Below are 14,768 nucleotides of genomic sequence, written 5' to 3'. Positions count from 1 at the left end.
ATCCAGTATAACTCTTTTGAATCTATTAAGAATGCCTGATTCAAATTTTACAGAAAATTTCTAGCAAACCTTATCTGCACATTTTTTTTCACTTTCACATTTCAGGTAAGTTCTTAATTTCTTTGTATGAAATTAAGTTGTTCCTTCTGGAATAACTTGATGAACGGTTTTCTAATTTTTCACATTGAGGTTTGTATGATTCCTTCTTTAAGACTGAGCCTATGTCATCTTGCTGTGGGCATGGGACACACAGCTAAAGTATCTTGACTAATCAAGATATAGCTTTTGCATTGTGTAAAAAGTAGGATGTTTGCAGGATTTACTGAATGCATTGTAAAACTAACACTTTGTTACCAAAATCATTTTCTGGATTTTATTTGTCATTGGAATATACACAGAATTAAGCATGCATAGTTTCATTCTGTTAACCTGACTGGCTCTGGGGCCTCTGACAAAATAGAAAACCACAGCAGTGCATTTTCATCAAGGATCATGTTAAGTTTTCTTTTGGCTTAACCTAGTTACCCCATGCAAAAAGAGAGCTGGACTGTAGCTCTAATATTAAATGCTTTGATTCTTAACTTCTTGCCATCACACTTAGCTACAGCTTTCTATGTAATTGGGTGCAATTTAATTTGCTGGTTCAAGCTAGGCCTTGAAGTAGGTGATTGTTTATTGGATTGTGCCTGGCCTTGGACTGTGCACGACATACTAATTGCATGTAACCAGTAGATGATCTAAGTTATCAAATATGAATGCTCTAATTGCTTGACTTTAGGAGATCTCAGAAGTGCAAGATAACATTAACTTACACAGTTTTACTTTTTTTGCGTTTTGTTTTTTTTTTACTTTACAAAGTTTGGCAATTTCACAGAGATTGACATAGTTTATATCTGAGAATTATCTCTAGAATCTGGGAGGTCTGTTCCATATGTGCATTTTTTTTTCTTAAGGTTTTTTACAAAACTCTAGCAGGATGCAATTGAAGACTATACCTCAGATGACTAGTAACCCTTTTTTTTAGTTTTTAAAAAGGTTGTATAACAGCATAGTAACTAATCTAAAGACCTGGGGACTAAATACAGCAAAAGTAAAAAGACAGGCGTGAAAAATGCTGTAAAATAAGTGCTTTCAGAAACGTGTGTAAATAAGCTTATTTTTATAATTAAAACAAAATGTAACTGAACAACAGAAAAATGTGAATATTTGCCTTTAAAACAGCATCAATTCTTCTAGGTGCAATTGCATAGTCATGGATTTTGTAGGCATATAGTTAGGTGTATGATTAAACAATTATACCAGACAGGTGCTAATCATCAATTTAATATGTAGGTTGAAACACAATCATTAATCTAAGAAATAATGCTTGTAGGAGGAATAAAACTGGGTGGGGAACAGCCAAACTCAGTAACAAGGTAGTTATACTGCATTAGCAAGGTGTCTCCCAGGTAGAATTTCCAGTGCAGACAGGGGTTTCCAGATGTCCTATCCAAGCTTTTTTTAAAGCACCACCAGAAACTGGCAATGTTGATGACCATAGACCCAGTGGCCAACCAAGAAAACTTGGTGCAGCAGATGGAAAGCGCATCATGCTTGCTTCTGTTCACAATCAGAAGATGTCCAGCTGTACCATCAGCCTAGCATTGGCAGAAAAACACACCCTGGTAACACTCATCTGGAAAAGCCTGAGCAGAAGTGGTCTCCATGGAAGACTTTTTGCCAAAAAGCCATACACTGACATGTCAGCAAGGCCAAGGGACTCAACTATTCATGGAAACACAGGAACTGGGGTACAGAAAATGGCAGCATGTACCTTGGAAAATTTGAAATATTTGGATGTAACAGAAGGCAGTTAGCCAAAGGGTTAGCGAGCAGTACAGGAATACCGTATTTGCTCGATTATAAGACGAGGTTTTTTTCAGAGCAAATGCTCTGAAAAATACCCCTCGTCTTCTAATCGGGGTCGTCTTCTAATCAGACCTCAAATAGAGGTCTGATTAGGAGACTAAGATCCAGATCCCCCGCACCGCTGCAGGGGACCTGGATCCTCCTGTCTCCCCCCCCCACACTTACTTACCGGTGCTTCCTGCTGTATTGCCGGGGCAGCAGGTTGACGTCTACGCGATCCGCGTAGACAACGTCCGCTGCAGCCGGAAGGAGGTGTGGCTAGCAGCGGGGGTTGTCTGCGTCCGTCGCGGATACCTTCCCCGACTGTCAGAAATCAGAGTTCCCCGCACAGGTGCCGGAACTCTGATCTCTGACAGCCGGGAAAGGTATCCGCGACGGACGCAGACAACCCCCCGCTGCCAACTCCACCTCCTTCCGGCTGCAGCGGAAGGAGACGTCAACCCGCTGCCCCGGCAATACAGCAGGAATTTGGAAGCACCGGTAAGTGTGTGTGCGTGTGTGTGTTAAATGGGGGACATAGGGCATTTCTGGAATGCCTTATACCCCTATATGCCACTCTGGCACTTAGGGGGTTAAAAGGCATATTATGGGGCAGAGTGGCATATAGGGAGTTATAAGGCATTTCAGGAAGCAGAGTGGCGTTAAGGGGGCATTTAATAGAGCACTCTGCCTCCTGAAATGCCTTATAGAGTGCTCTATACAATGCCTTTTAACTCCCTTAATGCCACTGCCTCCTGGAATGCCTTATACCTCCCTATATGCCACTCTGCCCCATAATATGCATTTTAACCCCCTAAATGCCAGAATGGGATATAGGGGTATAAGGCATTTCTGGAGGCAGAGTGGCACATAGGGGGTCAAAAGGCATACCATGGGGCACAGTGACATATAGAGGGTTAAAAGGCATATCATGGGCCACAGTGCCATATTGGTGTGGCAAGCCTGGGGGCAGATGTGCGTAACTGGGGGACAGGTTGGAAAATACAAGGAAATAAAAACAAAAAAAATATTTTTCTCAATCATAGCTTTTATTTAAAAAAATAGTTTACATGAATTAACATTTACTGGTAAAACTTTTTTCCTTTAGGGTCGTCTTATATTCAGGCTTTTTCTTTTTTTCCTAAGTTAATATTCAGATTTTGGGGGGTCGTCTTATAATCAGGGTCGTCTTATAATCGAGCAAATACGGTAAGTGTTTGCAGGGAACAGAGAAGCATTGAAGTTCCTCACAATTTTGGGGCTGCATTTCTCCTAATAGAGATGGGTATTTGGTCAGAGTTTATGGTCTCCTCAATGTTGCAAACTACAGGCAGATACTTGTCTATTGTGCAATACCATCAGGGAGGCATGTGATTGACTCCAGATTTATTCTGCAGCATGACAATGACCCCAAACATGCAGCCATTAAGTCATTAAGAATCATCTTCAGCATAAAGAACAAGGAGTAGTGGAAGGGATGGTATGACCCCCGCAGAGCCCCAACGTCAACATTATCGAATCTGTCTGTTGTTCTACACATCTTTAAGAAGCACAATCTGTTGAGTTCTTTAACCCCTTCAATCCCCTATAGACGTACCGGGACGTCCAAAAAACGCCCACAAAGAAACCCCTATGGACGTCCCGGTACGTCCAGCCCTTCGTGCAGCGTCAGGGACACATCCCTGCCGCTGCACGGGAGACCAGGCTGTCGTTTGACAGCCTGGACTCCCCACTGACAGCAGAAGCCGGCTTTGCCGGCTTTCTGCTGTCCGATCGCCTTTAACAGCTTCCGGCATGAAAGCCGGTAAGCTGTTACCGGTAAACTGCCCGATCGCGCAGTTTCAAACGCGCGATCGGGCATTCCCTTCCGGGTTGCGTCACTGCCGACGTAACCCGGAAGGTCATCGGAGGACAGGATATCCCCTGCGGGGATATCCTGCCCTCCGATGAGGCACAGAGACGCTGCTTTCTGCATAGAGATCACAGTGTGATCGGTGCAGGGGGATCGCGGGGAGGGGAGTGAGAAAACATCTCTCTCACTCCCCCTCCCGGCCTGTAACAGAAAAGCTGGGGGGAAAAAAAAAACGTTAGGCATTTAAAAATATTAAATAAATCATTAAACAATATAAATACTAAAAAAAAATTGTGAGCTGTGATGTCACTGTGACATCACTGGCATGTTCAGGAGGTCCTTAGGAGGACCTCTAACCATTACTGTGTAAAAAAATATATATATATATAAAATAAAAAAAATGTAAAAAAATTAAAAAAAAAAAAAAATTTTTAAAATATATAAAAAAAAAATTAAAAAAAAAAACCTTACATCCCATTGCCCTAGCATAACATCTAGCCAGTATAACCCTCCTGCCCCCGTTCACAACCCCCAAACCCGTTAAGCCATAGGCATAAAAATTATACAAAATTGTACACCTTATAGTATGCTCCCTGGTGCTGGGAAAGTCTGGGAAATCTATATAAATTAGGTATTTCTGAAATCAGGACACCTGAATTGATAAACTTGGAGGGGATTTTCCATCACTTTACCTAATTTTGTGAGGATTCAGAGGGAAAATGTAAAAAAAAAATTAGTTTTTTTCTAATCTTCGCTAGTTTTTACTAAATTTCTCATTCAAAATTTTCAGCTAATCATCCAACTATGGTATCAAACGAAAGCTCTATCTCTCCTTGAAAAAATATATAGTTTATATGGGTACACTATTCACAGGAAAAGAGAATCATCGCTAAACCGACATACCCCAAAAATGGCAAAATTGCTCTGGGCTTTGAGGTACCAAAAAACCCTGGGATTGAAGGGGTTAAACTGTGTGCAAGTGTACCTAGAATAATTGATGCTACTTTGAAGGCAAGGGGTGGTCGCACAAAATATTGGTGGGATTTAGATTTTTCTTCTGTTTTGCATTTTGTTAAATGTCTAAATTTTTTGAAGCATTTAACACCTACCTAAAACTTTTATACAGTACTGTATGATAGTTTGCGCATTTATTGAAACATTGTGTTTGTATATGTAAGATGACATTCTACTTTTTGACTGTTCTGCTTGCTAGATGGGTAATCATTTGAGTCCTACTGGTCAGAGAACACACTCCTTATAACACAGACCCTTTTTCACCATTGTTTCCTTTCTGCTTCACATTCTGCTTGCCTTCTCTCTGCAGCACAGATTGGATCAGAAACTCTGTTTTCCCTTTCAAGGGGTGTTTGTTTTCCTGGTTGGGAGGGGGAATCCAGGACACCAGGTTCTCAAATATTTGTTGGTTACTGTGACTTTTTTTTTTGTTTTGTTTTTTTTTTTCCCCCTTCAATTGCATCAAACCCTAAATTATATGGTGGTAAGTGAGAGTTCTGCATGCTTTTCAGTTTGTCTAATCTTGCTTCCGTTGTTGGGACTGCTCAATCCCATAATGTGAACACTGAGTTTCCCTCATCCACTTATCACAACTAATTTTCTGTTTGGGGTGTTTATTTTATTTTGATAATTTTGTGTTTCTTAAAACGAAAAGTTTCTCTAACTTCCGCTTCCTCTCTCTTCCCTCCTCATGTCACTCAGAATTTTGTCGTTCTAGCAATGAGCAGCAATACACCAAGGCACTAATACAATCTAAATTTAGGTGATGTCCTCAATGAAACTGAATTGTTTGGGCAGCATTTAATGTTAAAACTGAATACAATTGTATATGTGATATTCAACATAAATAAAGGTCAGGTTAAGAGGATTGGAGCCTTTAGGACAAAACTGTACAAAAAATAGATTCCTCCTAATGCACTTTAATAGAATTCTTTAGCCATAAGGTTGTAACTGGAAGAAGTATATTGTATAACTTAACTATGGAATGCCACTTTAAATGTCTTTACACCATGGTAATAAGTTCTTATATAATCCGTTACTTACTTTGTTATAGATACTGATGTGATGAAAAATGGACCAGTTGACCCTAGTCTTATATTCTTAAACACTTCATTACCCGATTATTTAATATGGATTTATGTACTTCCCAATGCTTTGAATTTTTGTGTTTGCTTGTACTAAAATATATGCCAGGTATCTTAATACCTTGCTCTCATCTCTTTACAATTAAGTGAATCCCTTCATGGTTTGTTGGAAATGCATAGTAATGCTGTGTAGACTTCTAGGAATGTTTTAACCGCATTATACAGCAATTTTAAGTATAGCATGCATGTCTGCCTTTTAATAGGTCATACATTTAACGTTGATAAATTGTTCTGACTTGTGTAGAACATGTATTTTTTTTTGTATGGCAATTTTATAGTAATTCACTCTCACTATTGTGAAAGCATAAATAACAGTTCTTCACAAAACTTTAACAAATGTCCACAGTTTATATAGTTTGTCACACCCCACGAAGCGGACATTTCCAAACTAGTCCTTTAATTACTACCATCAGGACAGATTTTAGCATCATACTGCTGAGGACCGAAGACTCTTCCAACATGGTAGAGTCTAAATTAAGAAGGGACATCATAAGATATATGTCCCATGTGTGAGCGGTTTGGGAATCTATGGTGTAGAAACGCATAAATAAATGTATTGATCCATAGTTAGCGTTCTGTGGGAGCAAAGGTGGCTGGGTGAGGAAGAGGCAAGAAGGGTAGCTTTCACATATGTGGTACTGTACCCATGTCAAATGTGTTGATTTTGCACCTCTTTGTGAGTTAACGCCCTCTCCCCTGAAGTAATACATTTTCTACCAGTGAATGGTTTGGGTCTTTTGCCTGTTTGTGTGTACAGGAATATGGTTGCTGTGTGTTTTCAGGCCCTTTGTGTAAGTGTAGTATTCCTGTGCATCAATACAGCACGTTGTAGCTTTCCCAGTCTGACTTTACTGTCCGTTTTCAAATGCATTTGCCAATTTTGGCAGACATCTGTGGGCAAAGATTTGTTGACTGTTTATGCAGTTGTTGATTTGTTCATAGCTTTTCCTTTTTATATATAAAATTTATCATTTTTGTATTTTGTTTTTCGCCAAGATACTTGTTCTTTTTGGCTACCTGTTGACTCCATGCGTTGCCAATAGGGAGTAATACTGATTTTTGATCATATTACTCCCCTGCTTATGTAGGTGCCAACAGTTTCGGATACTGTAACCTTCATCATTTTGCTTCATGTGCACTGGTCTCCTTGTGGAATCCTGCTGTAAATTTCTTCAAGACTTCAGTGAAAATCCCCTAAATTTTACAGCGGTAGAAATGCTAGCAATCTTTAGGGATTCCAAACTTAAGATGGGAGTGTATGAAGAAAAAAATAGGTTTGAGTATTTGTGGGTCCTTCAACTATAGGAACTCCAAAATAATCGAGACATGCCATAAGCTGTGCAGGTACAAGAGAAGAAGTAGCTGAAGTCTGGCGGGGAAAGAAGTGGGATGGTACATTACATTAAATTATTAATCAACTCTGTACCTTAGACTAAACCCTCCACTCATGTTTAAGTAGGATGCCTAAGTAGTGATGTCTAGTAACCAGAAGTGTTGCGTAGATTGGATTCTCCAAAATAGTGGGTGAACAATTACACCCGCAACCCCACTGCAAGAAAACAACCAGCAGGATTTTACAACTGAAGTATTGGGTTTGTCTTATCATTAATCTTCTGAGTGAACCACTGGAACTAGAGGACAACAATCTGTCCGCTACAGTTGCAGTACTTCATGGTTGATATCTGGCTTAAATTTCATTTTAAATTGCATAACCAGCCATTTATTAAAGTTCAAGTGACTGAAGCCTCCACAAAGCAAGTGTCAGATACTCCTATGTAGATTATTATCTTGTATTGACAACTGTCTCTTTTATTCTTGCATTGCTGTGCTGCAGATGATGAACCAGCTGGACCAATGTGAGTATACCTGCTAATTTACATTGAACTTTTTTTTCAGCTTTGAATACATCCTATTTAAAGAGGATTCACAAATTTCCCCTACTAATATCAGATTATATGGTGACTTTAATAGTCTAGTTCTTGCATAATGGGTTTTAGCTCTTATCTCAGCCCAATCTAGTAGAGAAGCAACCTGACTCTGTATCATACTGCCTGTGGCACACAATGCAGTGACTCAGTTTTCATCGCCCAGACACACTCATGAAAGTCTGAGAAATGGACTTCATTAGCATTGCCATAAACATTCGGCTCAGAGTCACCCGAAATAGAACTCTCAACAGCAGCCTCCAGCCATGCACATTTTTTTCACATGTTTTTTTAGCGATAAGACCACCCCACAATGTAACAGCAGCAAAATAATGCACACATTTAATAAAACAAGTGAGAACACAATTCACAGCAGCAAATTTTTCATGCACTTATCTGAGGGACAGCAGCAAAGAAAACTTAAAAAGCAAATCAACTATTTGCAACTCCTAATAGTCTTAAGGGCTATGAAAGCCTAGATAAGCTACATACTGCCAGTACATGACATATGTACACAACATGAAGGCATTCCATTAGCTGCCCTACATGAAAAAATTAAATTGATATGACAATTTAAGTTCCTTGTTTCCATGCAGCATCCTTTTCCCCCCCAAATAAAGATTTCCTTGGTTGTATATTTTCAGTCTGTTTTTTACTTTGAGTAAACAGGTTTTGTTAGGGAGTTTTTAAACGTGTATGTGCAATGCCCTACCTATCAGAAAACAAATTCTCATGGTTACATTTTAATTGTGCTTCTGCCTGTTGCAGGAAAAGCAATTCTACAAACAACCACAAAGATAAAAATTTGAGGCAACGGAATACAAACTAAACCAGCCCTGTAAGTATTTGCCCTGCCAAATGTATAGTATAGTAATTGTTTTGTAGGCTCCTGTAGAATTGTCCAAACCCCCACCTCCAAACTAGAAAATGGATGGCCTCAGTGGTGAACCTCTAACAGATCTAAATACCATAGTTACTCGGTAAGGCTAGGAGGACCAGGATCCTCCTATTTGGCAGCCAGTAGACGTCTGCACGATGCACGCAGGCAACCTCCGCTGCTGCCGGGGCTTCTATGATGGAGTGCAGGCATGACATGACCTTCTGGTGCTCCACCATAGAAGCCCCTGCAGAAGTACCAGCCTGCGCATACGTTCACTGGCTGCCAGAGAGGAGGATCCCCCGCAGCACTACAGGAGACCTGGATCCTCCTCTGGCAGCCGGTGACCGTCTGCGCGATGCGCGCACACAATCTCCACTGCTACCCGACGCTTTTGAAATCAGAATACTCATTTTGATAATAGGACCTATTCTATCTTGCCATGATGCGTGTTCAGAGATTATAATGTCATATTCCCCAGTGTTTGACAACCTTAAATACAGGATTTCAATTTGGAACCAAAAAAATGCAAACGTTAGCAAGCTGTATTAACCCCTTAAGGACCGGGCACATTTTTCGTTTTGTACCCTGTGGGACCGAGGCTGTTTTGACACTTTTGTGGTGCTTGTGTTCAGCTGTAATTTTCTCCTCACCCATTTAGTGTACCCACATAAGTTATATATTGTTTTTTTCAGGACAAGATGGGCTTTCTTCAGGTACCATTATTTTGATCGTATCATCTTATTTACTATAAAAAAAATTGAAAAAAAACATTATGACTTATTTGAAAAACTTTTACTCACCTAAAAAAGCAAGTAAAAAAAACTAGCTAAATAGATTCTACTACTTGTCCTGAGTTTAGAAATACCCTATGTTCTTGTTTTTTTGCTGTTTTTTGTAAGTTATAGGGCAATAAGTACAAGCAGCGTTTTATGATTTCCAAATCTTTAACAAATCTGGTCAGTCTGCTTCCATCTCCTCTTTGGAATATCTTTGAAGCCGGTTAACTCAATTTAACCCATTCAAACCATATATTTTTGAAAACTAGACACCCCAGGGTATTCCAAATGCTGTTATTTTAACCCTTTCCATGCACCAATTATAGAACTACACTTTGTCAAACTTTGTAATAGTAATTTTTTATTTTTTTTTCACACAAATTGTACTTTAGTTATAGATATACAGGTTCTGGTATATGTCACTGTCAAACACCCCAATGTGAGTTCAGGAACATCTCCTGAGTGCAGTGATGCCTGACATGCATGGGTTTGTCGGGTTGTTTGAGATTTAAAATGCCACATTTGGGAAGTGGCTTTTTTTCTCCATTTTGGTCAGTCTGTACCTATGCCCTATCTTTGAGCTCGGCCACTCCAATTTACCCCATCAGCCATTTTTTATATATATTAGACACCCCTTGGGTATTTGAAGTGCTTTTATTTTAACTCTGTTGTGATTTTTGAGAAATTTTAGCACTTGCTCAAAATAAACTAATACTTTTTTTATATTTTTTTTTTACACATTTTGCTGGTACTGGATGGTTCATCAAGTGACATCACTGCATAATTTTTAAATGTTAGCACTTTTTTTTATTTTTTTTCCCATTTTTATTTATTTTATTTTTTTTGAATATTTTACTAATCACATAGTGATTAGAAAGCTGGGTTCCATTGACTTGCTTGGTTGAATGCAGTACCTGTATTCAACCTGCAAGTGGAGCCAGAGTTCTCTAGAGGGTCTGGAGACCATCTAGCGAACCCTCTTCTTTGGTTTTTTTTTCCCGGGCCGCCGCCATCTTGCTGATGGCGAAGATCACCGGTAGCGGCGGCTGTGACCGCTCTCCGGAGCGGTCACAGCCCATCCAAAGGTAAATGTTTGGTGTCGCTGGATGCCTCCTGATCGAGGCATTCCAGCGACACCATTTAAGTTTAGGAGGCGATCATTTAAAACAATGTATGGCGGCTGTTGACGCCCCGGGGAGGGGCCAGACATGGCCCCCGATGCCGATCTCGGCGTTACTGAATGCCTCGACATCGAGGCATTACAGTAACGCCGTTTAAGCGAAGCTTATTTAATTTTTTGACGGTTCAGGACCGTCAAAGGTCATTTAGTGACCTTCTTGTTATGACGGTCCTGAACCGGCAAAGGTCGCGAAGGGGTTAAAGAAGCTTTTGCTATTTAATGGCATACAGTGCCCATTTCCCTTATGCAACAAGAACAGCAAATAAAACGTCAAAAAATGTATAATACTCTGCTTTGTCACATCAACAAAATGGAAGCATTTTAATTACCGTATTTGCTAGATTATAAAATGACCCCCCCCCAAAAAAAATGGATATTAAGAAAAGAGCCTGAATATAAGACTGCCCTATAGGAAAAATTTACTAGTAAATATTTCACATTCACCCATGCTCCAGGCTCCCTGGTGTCAAGTGGGGGGGGGGGGCAGCTGGTGGATGTCTGGGCAGGCTTCTATGACTGAGCGCAAGTATGACATGACATCCCGCTGAGGCTTTTATACGCGGATTGTGGAGACGTTCATTGGCTCTCAGAGAGGAGGATCCCCCGCAACACTGCAGGAGACCTGGATCCTCTCTAGCAAACGGTGAAAGTGCGCAATGCATGCAGACAACCTCCGCTGCTACCCGACACTCTCGCCGGGGCTTCTATGAGCACCGGCGTGGCATGACCTTCCGTTGCTCAGTCATAGAAGCCCAGCGAAGTCCTGGGTAGCAATAGAGGTTGTCTGCACGCATTGCACAGACATCGACCAGCTGCCCCCACTTGACACCAGGGTGTCTGGAGCACGGGGGACAAGTCTTGGGGATGCATCGGTAAGTCGGGGAGGGGCAAATAAGGTGTATCATAGTTTTTATTAAATGTAAACTTTTTTCATGTGACTTAATATTTACTAGTAACTATTTTCCTATAGGGTAGTTTTATATTCGGGCTTTTTTTCTAAATTAATATTCAAATTTGGGGGAGGTCATTTTATAATCTAGCAAATACGGTAATTTTACACAAAACTGTTATACTTTTTTTTTTATTTGCTGTTCTTGTTGCATAAGGAAAACAGGCATTACATGCCATTAAATATCAAATGCTTCTTTAACCCCTTCGAGACAAAGGCTGATTTTACTTTTTGTACCCTTTGTGACAATGGCCTTTTTAACATTTCTGCGCTGCTTGTGTTTAGCTGTAATTTTCTTCTTTCCCGTTTACTGAACCCACACACATTAGATATTGTTTTTTTCAGGACAAGAAGGGCTTTCTTTAGATGACATTGTTTTGATTGTATCATATTATTTACTATTAAAAAAATTATAAAATATGGTGAAAAATTTAGAAAAAAATGACTGTTTCTAACTTTTAGTTGAAAAATCTTTTACTCATCTATAAAAGGTAATGAAAAAACCTGCTAAATATATTCTACTATTTGTCCTGAGTTTAGAAATACCCAATGTTTTTATGTTTTTTTGCTTTTTTCTACCCATTATGGGGCAATAAGTACAGGTAGCGTTTTGCTATTTCAAAGCCATTTTTTCCAAATCTGGTAATTCTTCCCCCCATGTGCCATTTCGGGTATCTTTGAACCCGGCCAATGCAATTTACCCCATCAAGTCATATATTTTTGAAAACTAGACAGCCCAGGGTATTCCAAATGCTAGTATTTTAACTCTTTCCATGCACCATATCTACCACCAGTCTTTGTCAAACTTTATGGTAGTCATTTTTTTGCATTTGTTTTGTCATACACATTTTACTTCAGGTATGAATTAAAATGTTCTAGTTTATGTCACTATCACAAAACACCCCAATATGTGTTCAGCAACATCTCCTGAGTGCAGTGATACCCCACATGCATGGGTGTGTCATTTTTTGGGGGAACTAAAAGGCCACATTTGGTACGTGTGCATTTTTCTAATTGGAAATTAGATGTGTGGCCATCCTTCCCCCCGTGTTAATTGGGACGTTGTTGAACCTGGCCCATTCAATTTACCCCATCAAATCATACATTTTTTAAAAGTAGACACCCCACGGGCATTTAATATGCCAGTATTTTAACTCTTTCCATGCGAGAATTGTTTTAAGCTAATATGCTAATTTTAGGACTTGCTCACAAAAATATATTTTTTATATATATATATATTTTTTTTTTATTTTTTTTTAAAAAAAATTTAACTTTTTTTCAACTTGGAGGTTCCCCTGATAGTGACATCAGTGGGAAATGATTTTTACATTTTACTGTTTTTTTACTATTTTTTTCTAATTATTATTAATTTTATTTTATTTTTTAATTTATTTTTACTAATCACACTGTGATTAGAAAGCTGGGCTCCATTGACTTGCATGGTGAATGCAGTACCTGTATTCAACCTGCAAGTGGAGCCAAAGTTCTCTAGATGGTCTGGACTATCTAGCGAACTTTTAAAATTTGTGGTTCCTGTTACAGGACGGCGGCCATCTTCCTTGATGGCGAAGATTGCCGGCAGCTGCGGCTGTGACCGCTCTCCGGAGCGGTCACAGCCCATCAAAAGGTTAGTGTTTGGTGTCGCTGGATGCCTCCTGATCGAGGCATTCCAGCGACACCATTTAAGTTTAGGAGGCGATCGTCGATCGCCTCCTAAACGCTTTTAAAACGGGCGTCCGCCGCCATACAAAGTATGGCGGATGTTGACGCCCCGTGGAGGGGCCAGAGATGGCCCCTTCGTGCCGATCGCGGCGTTGCTGAATGCCTCGAGGTCGAGGCATTCAGCAACGCTTTTTGGGTGCAGAAAGCGATAGTAGATCGCTTTCTGCACCCGTTTAAAGACGTGCCGGTCCTGGCACGTCATTTGTCGTAAAGCACATGCTTTTCCGTGCCGTGCCAGGACCGGCAATTGTCATTAAGGGGTTAATACAGCTTGCTAACTTCTGCATTTTTGTGTTTCCAAATTGAAACCTTGTATTTAAGGTTGTCAAACAACTAAACACTGGGGAATATGACGTTATCTCTAAATACGTATAATAGCAAGATAGAATAGGTCCTATTATCAAAATTACGAGTATTCTGATTCATTCTAAAACTTCTCTATACCATTATACCTACTTTGAATAGAGACTGGGGCCTGTCTCCTTTCACGCAGATATTCCATGTCTGGTATGTTGTTCTGACTTCAACTTGTCGTCGTGTGTTCAGTCTTGACTCCAGGCGCACTTCTGCAAAAGGGCGGTGCACCTGCTTCCCCATTGGAGGAACAGGGGAAGCTTTTCCTTGTGACTATTTTTTTGTGGAAGTACCCTCAGAAGCCACTTAGACAGACAGAATTCCAGAGAGACGTGTTTCTGCACCTTTCTCTGCAAATCTTGAAGTAGCTGAGTCACTGGGAGAGCCTAGCCCGTTTCTCCATTTGGGGTAACAAGTGTGACCAGAAGCCCTGACCCTCTGCAGAAGTGCACCGGGAGTCAAAACTGAACACACTGGGACAAGCAGAAGACGGTAGATAACGTAGGGAGATTTTAAGAATGGTCGACACCAAGCTTTAGGTGTCGACTATTGCGGTATCCTCAATATACCGTATTTGCTTGATTATAAGACTAGGTTTTTTTCAGAGCAAATGCTCTGAAAAATACCCCTCATCTTATAATCGAGGTAGTCTTCTAATCAGAACTCAAAATGTCCGCTGAGGCCAGGCGGCTTACCGGTGCTTTGGTCGCGAGCAGCGTCTCTTCTACCAGCAGCCTTCCTCTGGGGGCAGGGCCAGAGCAGTTGCTCGCACAGCCGGGCCCCTGCAGAAGTCTTCGAGTGAGAGATCTGCAGTTCAGGTAAGGGGGTGGGGGAGGGTTTATGAGCAAGTATGTGTGATTAATGGAATGAATGAGTATTTAAATGTTTGTGAATGAGTGTGTGTGTGATAGCATGGATGTGTAAGGGGGGTGGTGGTGGTAGCATGGCATAGGGAGGCTGTACTCACACTCCTATCACCCCCAGGTTCCAGCATGTACTGGCTGCCTTGGCTTGATAGGAGTGCGATTGCTGTTAGTTATATATATCTCTCCAGAAATGCCTTTTAACCCCCTATATGCCACTC

General features: G+C 40.5%; 1 protein-coding gene across 1 annotated transcript in view; it reads left to right on the top strand.

Moving 5' to 3' along the window:
* Window positions 1-8,652, top strand: part of LOC149297665 (neuroplastin-like) — a 36,636-nt gene extending 27,984 nt beyond the window's left edge. The window contains exons 7-8 of the mRNA XM_089488154.1: window positions 7,733-7,754; window positions 8,592-8,652. Coding sequence (XP_089344280.1) covers window positions 7,733-7,754; window positions 8,592-8,652 — 83 coding nt within the window. The remainder of the gene's footprint in view (window positions 1-7,732; window positions 7,755-8,591) is intronic.
* Window positions 8,653-14,768: the final 6,116 nt, after the last annotated feature.

Source organism: Sceloporus occidentalis, unplaced genomic scaffold (assembly GCF_023333645.1).
Source record: "Sceloporus occidentalis isolate IW3139 unplaced genomic scaffold, rSceOcc1.0.p SCAF_37, whole genome shotgun sequence".
Lineage (NCBI taxonomy): Eukaryota > Metazoa > Chordata > Lepidosauria > Squamata > Phrynosomatidae > Sceloporus > Sceloporus occidentalis.
This window is presented reverse-complemented; position numbering and strand designations above follow the sequence as displayed.